The following is a 6141-nucleotide window of genomic DNA, read 5'->3' as shown; positions in this document are numbered from 1 at the left end:
GGTTAAAAATCCACCTCCAGTGCAGAGGACATGGATTTGATCCCCAGTCCGGGAAGATCCCACCCATATCTACTAAGCCTGTGTGCCAACTACGAAGCCAGTACACTGCCAAAAATCAATCAATCAATTAATTAGTTTTGAAAATGTAGGACTCCAGCTTCATGGATGAGTTCAGAAGGGTTCTGTGTTTAGTTTATGCCCTGCTGTCACTATCTTGAAATGCTTTATGCTTTTTGAATGAGGGCCCTTGCATTTTCTCTTTGCACTGGTCTTTCAAATGGGATAGCTAAGCCTGAAGCCATTTATGGACTCACTGAGATGGTGGGGTCTTGCGTCATATTGGAAAACCATGAATTAGAAGGCCCAGGAGGCAGCAAGCTGAGCGTGTGCATCACAACGTGTCCACCTCCCATCTCAGAGTTCTAATCCCACCCAAGCAGCCCCTGCACTCTGGTGACCTCAGACACCATCTTAACCATGTCAGTTGTAAGAAAGGGTAAGGAAACCCATTCTGAGAGTAGTCCAGAATCTATTTTCACAGTCAGCACCAATAAAAGGTACCTCTTATTTTTTTCCATAGAATTTGTGAACAATAATGGTCTACTATCCCTTCTCACTTTTACATCACTTTTCCTGGAAAGACCCTGAGTCAGAGGAGACAACATTTTCTTCTACATCAATGACAGTTCCCTATTCCAGGTAGTTTAAACAAAGTTTCATCAACAAAGCTATACATCACTTCCTTACAATTTCTGAAGGCTTCTTGGTAACATTTATGTTTCACCACATTCTATGAATTTGAAAGAAGCAAAATCAGAATCAAGACTGTGGCTGGGGTCTGGATCTTTCTTTTGGTTTGTTCTTGCTGTTTTTTTAATGAGAACCTCAGCCTACCGGGGCTTCCCTGGTGGCTCAGATGGGAAAGAATCTGCCTGCAATGCAGGAGACCCAGGTTCTATCCCTGGGTCAGAAAGATCCCCTGGAGAAGGGAAGGGCTATCCACTCCTGTATTCTTGCCTGGAAAAATCTCACGGACAGAGGAGCCTGGTGGTCTACAGTCCATGGGGTCTGAAAGAGATGGACAAACACAACTGAGCGACTAACACTTTCAGCCTACCATGAGCTCCTGGATTTTTTGGACTTTTTTTCTCTTGGAGGGTAAAGTCTCATGACTCTTTTGACATAGGATGACACACAGGATACAGGCTTTCTTTTGGAATCTGTTTTTATTAAGATGGAGCAACAAGGAGGGCAGCCCAGGAAAGAGTGAACTAAGAATAGAGTTTAAAGCAGAAGTGCGGGTTTTTCACAGATTTCTGTCTAGAGTTCTTTGAAGCTGGTAAGAATCCTTGCTTTCACTTTTCCCCTGGAAGCAGGGGAGCTGACATAGTGACAGCAGAATAGCTACTTAAGGGCTCTGAACGGCAGGGGAAATGGCTTCTGTGCCTCAGTTTCTTTATGTGTAAAATGTGTTAACATAATACATCAGAACATTGAGCATTACTGCCAGGCAATGCATTTAATGCTTTACATGCACTTACTCATTCATTCAATTTACTGAACACCTACTGTGTGCATTCACACTTCTAGACTCTAAGGATTTAAGAGTAAACAAAGTACCTGCGCTTCAGGATCTTATATTCAGTGAATTCACCCAACAACCTTCTTGTTTCCTTTGTAATCGTTTTTTATTTGTCCGTGCTGGGTCTCCGTTGCTTTGCACAGGGTTTGTCTAGTTGCAGCGAGCAGAGGCTACTCTTCCTTGTGGTGCACAGGCTTCTCATTGCAGTGGCTTCTCTTGTTGTGAAGCACAGGCTCCAGGCACACAGGCCTCAGTAGTTGCAGCGCCTGGGCTCAGTAGTTGCGGTGTGCAGGCTTAATTGCTCCATGGCACGTAGGATCTTCCCAGATCAGGGATCGAAACTGTGTGCCCTGCATTGGCAGGCAGATTCTTTACCAGTACCACTAAGCCACCAACGGAGTCCCCCAAAGACCTTCTGATGTCAATGTTATTGCTACCCCTGTTTGACAGATGAGGAAATTAAAGCTAAACGTGGTTAAATAAAATCTGCCCCCAGATCACACATCTAGTAACTTAGATTTGATTTAGTTTGTACAACCCATGTTTTCCATCTCTGGGCTGTGCTGCTGCTGCTGCTGCTGCTAAGTCACTTCAGTCGTGTCCGACTCTGTGCGACCCCATAGATGGCAGCCCACCAGGCTCCGCCATCCCTGGGATTCTCCAGGCAAGAACACTGGAGTGGGGTGCCGTTGCCTTCTCCCTGGGCTGTGCAGTGCCCTTTAAAAATGAGTTAATAGGAACAATATATATACATATGTGGATACTTAGTCGTGTCCAACTCTTTGTGACCCCATGGACCATAGCCCACCAGGCTTCTGTCCATGGGATTTCCCAAGCAACAATACTGGAGTGGGTTGCCATTTCCTTCTCCAAGGTCTTCATGACCCAAGGATGGAATCTGGGTCTCTTGCATTGCAGGCAGATCCTTTACCTCTGCACCACCTGGGAAGGCCAGGGACAGCCTAGATGGGTGTTTTGAGGCCAAAGAATGCAACATTGGTATTAGTTGCAGATTGAGGGTCTTAATGGGCTTCCCCAACGGCAAAGAATCTGCCTGCAATGCACAAGCCACAGGAGGTACAGGTGCGATCCCTGGGTCAGGAAGGTCTCCTGGAGGAGGGCATGGTAGCCCACTCCAGTATTCTTACCTGGAGAATCCCCATGGACAGAGAAGCCAGGTGAGCTACAGTCCATAGGGTCATAAAGAGTCGGACATGACTGAAGCGACTTAGCATGCGTACAAAGGTTTTAAGTGGAGAGAATCCCCTGGGAATTTGAGAGCGTGTGAAGAGAGGAGCCAAGAATGCTTTCACTGCTTTATGACTTGAGAACATAAATTTCGGCTGATTCCAGCTTGGCATCTCTCCCCCTAATCCAGGGCAGAAGCAGCATGTCAGTTCATACAATCATCTCATTCTGAGCACCCCATAGGCATATCTGGAAATTCATGTATGCAAGGCCTACTGCCTTTTCCACCCTTTGGTGTTTGTATAGAATCCTACAATAAAAGGAAAACAGCGGTGTTTGTAGAGAACAGGTCTAGAAGCTATAGTTATCATAAGGGTGAAGGTCACTAACTTCTCTGTCTGCCACCTCCCCCAAAACACACAAGTTGACTAAGGACCCTCCGGGTCAAAGGGACACTAGCACAGTACCTGGCACAGAATATTAATTCAGGAAACACGCAGAAAACGAATGATTGCATAATTTAAACTCATAGTCGCATTACAAGCAGCCAAAGCAATTTCGCTGGACTCAGCACTACCCAAAGGCTAAGGGGACTTTTTCAAGTGCTCAGCTTCCACTGGAAAAATCAGGACAGGAAAACATATCCTTCGGTACCTTCTTTGAAATGCAAATACTTGCAGAAAAACGTGCAGCTCCGAAAAGCTGGCAGCATGTTGTTTTTGCTGTCATTCTTCTTGGGCTCCTGAGAAGTCAGAAAAGTAGAGGGACCCTGGGAAGATGAAAATCTTCGGGGTCAAGACATCCCACTCTAAAGAGCCTCCCTCTGCCTGAAATAAAAATATTGACTTACCCCAGTTACTATTTTCCAAGAAAAGTGAGGATTTAAGGTCAGAGGATGGGTCATTAAATTCGCTGACTCCCCCAGGGAGAGAACATGACAGAATGACAGATTTAAACATCAGTACATATCACCTGAGCCGTTTAAAATTTCTCAGGGGCCAAGCTCTTCCCAGCACACACACACACACACACACACACACACACACACACACACACACACACTCACACACACACACACACGCCTCTGTTATTAGAATCAAATTATATAAATGCAACTGACTCACTTCTCAAGTGGAACCTTCCAAAAAGGCATAGTGATCCGAATTTCGTATCCAACAGAGTGAGGAGTGTACAGCTAAGAAAGAACGGCATTTTCAAGGCTCCCCACCCCTCAGCATGGAGTATTTCTAAGTCACCAATCCATCCTCCTTGATTTTGTCCGTCTGTCTGTTCTGGTGCCATCCGTCACATTTAGAGATCTCACTGCACTTCAGACTGGCTTTGGAAGCTATTTGCCACACTGACGCAACTCTTGCAACAAAGGTTGGAAGTGGGCATCCCCTCTGGCCTCTTGAAGCATCCCGGATACCTAGGTCTCAAACTGCAGATTTTGAGCTTGGTGTAGAATTTGGGGAATGAGGGACTTGAAAAATAATATACCAGGGGGTCCAGCATGCTGTTTATGTAGGTGAAGCTGAGCGTGACGTGGAGGGCCATATGGACAGATGGATTGCAGGCACTGGAGGGCACCGTCCAGAGAAAATAGAGTCTGGCCAATGCGCTGGGCAGGTAGCAGGCAATAAACACCACTGCCACCATCATGATGAAACGAATAGGCTTCTTCATCCGACTCTGCCTGGCCAGACGCTGCCTCTGCTTGAGGCTCCAAATGATCTTGAAGGAGCAGAACAAGATGATGCCAAGGGGCAGAAAGAACTCCAGCTGGAACATGACATCATGCCAGCCATTGGCTGACACCATGATGAAGCTCTCACAAGCTATGACTTTCTCTTGCACACACAGATGGTTCTCCATCAGAAGATACAGAGTCCCCAAGATGACCAGGGTCCAAAGGGCACAGACGATGCCAACCGCAGTCCAGTTGGAGATGGTGTTCACCATATGGTGGGGATGGACCACTTTAAAATACCGGTCCACAGCCACCACTGTGAGGAAGACAATGCTCCCGGCCCTGTTCATGGCCAGCATGAAGAGTGCCATCCGACAAGGAATATCCTCAAATGCCCATTGCCTCTGTCTGAGGTAGTAGTCTGTCCGAAAGGGCAGGCAGATCATCAGAAGGAAGTCGGCTATGGCCAAGTTGAACAGGTAAATAGTGCTTGGCTTCCAGGTCTTCATGTGAAAGCAGAAACCACAGAGGGCGATGCCGTTGCCCAGGATGCCGAGCACAAAGGCGAGGATTAGCAGCGACGGCATCACCTCGGGCATGTGGTACCCCTGGATGAGGCAGCACGACCTGTTGGCCATGGTGGACAGAGGACCAGTGCTCCGTGTGCTGGGCCGTGCCGTTTCCAACTTCCTTACCGTGGGAGGCAGGTACCACACGTGTGCATGGATGCAGGCACCGCCTGGAGAACAGAAACTTCAGCCAGGAAATGCAACTCTGCAGTGGAGGCTGGATCACAAGCGGTCCATCTCCAACCCCCACCCCCCACCTCCTGGCCCAAGAGCTGAAGCCTGTAGCACCCCAGGGCCTGGAAACACAGGTGACTTCACCAAGTTGTCATTTCTGGGAAGCAGCTGGCTGGTCCGAGGAAATTCATGCCGGAGAGGAGTTGTTGGGACCTGCCCCAGAATGAAATTTTCTTTCCAGCCTCTCTTCAGAGTCTCTCCAAGCTGGAGGATTAAGCGAAGCTACACAGAAGGCACGAAAAAAAAAAAAAAGCTTGTTTTTCCTCCCTCCCCAGTGGAGAAACACAAACATTTCCTGGAGCTGTTCTGGGTCTCTCCTCCCTAACCTTTGCCTGACTGCCCCAACCTCACCCTCATCCCGTGGGGGCTCTCCCAGGCGGTGCCAGAGAGGGGAAGCTTAGCTCTGCCGCTCCTCAGGGCCACTTCCTGCGCCCAGACCCAAAAATACAGCACTTCAAAATCAGAAGGATCTATGGAGGGGAAAAAAAATCCCTAAAATAGCATTTGTTTGGCTGTTTGAAAAGTTCTCTGAAGTGAGTCGCCCTTCCCCTCCTTCACTGGCACCTCCTACCCTGGGCATCCTTCCTTGGACCCAGTGACCAGCTGCTCCACCACTGAGGCCGTGAAATGAATCTGAAGCCACTTCTCATGTCCCTGTTCATGAAACAGCCTCTCTGGGAGCCGGGTTCTCCCTCTGCTGTCAGCAAAAGAGGATTTGGCTCTGAGTTTCTCAAATCCGCCTGCTCAAAAGAGTGGAGTGCCACGGTCTGTATGTTTTTCATTTTAATTATGTGTTCAGCCCATGGGTGGCGGCAGTTGGTCAAGGAGTTTATCTCCAAAACGGTCATGGGTAAAATCAGTCTGCTCCCAAGACCTGT

General features: G+C 48.0%; 1 protein-coding gene across 2 annotated transcripts; it reads right to left on the bottom strand.

Moving 5' to 3' along the window:
- Positions 1-1207: 1207 nt before the first annotated feature.
- On the bottom strand, positions 1208-5469 carry HCAR1 (hydroxycarboxylic acid receptor 1). 2 transcript variants are annotated; one of them, XM_060401134.1, is made up of 2 exons: positions 2657-5469; positions 1208-2500 (listed from the first exon to the last, which is right to left on the bottom strand). In XM_060401134.1, the coding sequence occupies exon 1, from the start codon at positions 5096-5098 to the stop codon at positions 4091-4093; it is 1008 nt and encodes a 335-aa protein (XP_060257117.1). In that variant the 5' UTR covers positions 5099-5469; the 3' UTR covers positions 1208-2500; positions 2657-4090. The 2 variants fall into 2 exon arrangements, with proteins under 2 accessions (XP_060257117.1, XP_027812257.1); XM_027956456.3 differs by having other exon boundaries at positions 1208-2426; positions 2731-5469.
- Between the last annotated feature and the right edge of the window lie 672 nt (positions 5470-6141).

Source organism: Ovis aries, chromosome 17, assembly GCF_016772045.2.
Source record: "Ovis aries strain OAR_USU_Benz2616 breed Rambouillet chromosome 17, ARS-UI_Ramb_v3.0, whole genome shotgun sequence".
NCBI classification, from domain to species: domain Eukaryota; kingdom Metazoa; phylum Chordata; class Mammalia; order Artiodactyla; family Bovidae; genus Ovis; species Ovis aries.
The sequence above is the reverse complement of the archived record's forward strand: the minus strand, read 5'-3'. Positions and strand labels throughout refer to the sequence as shown.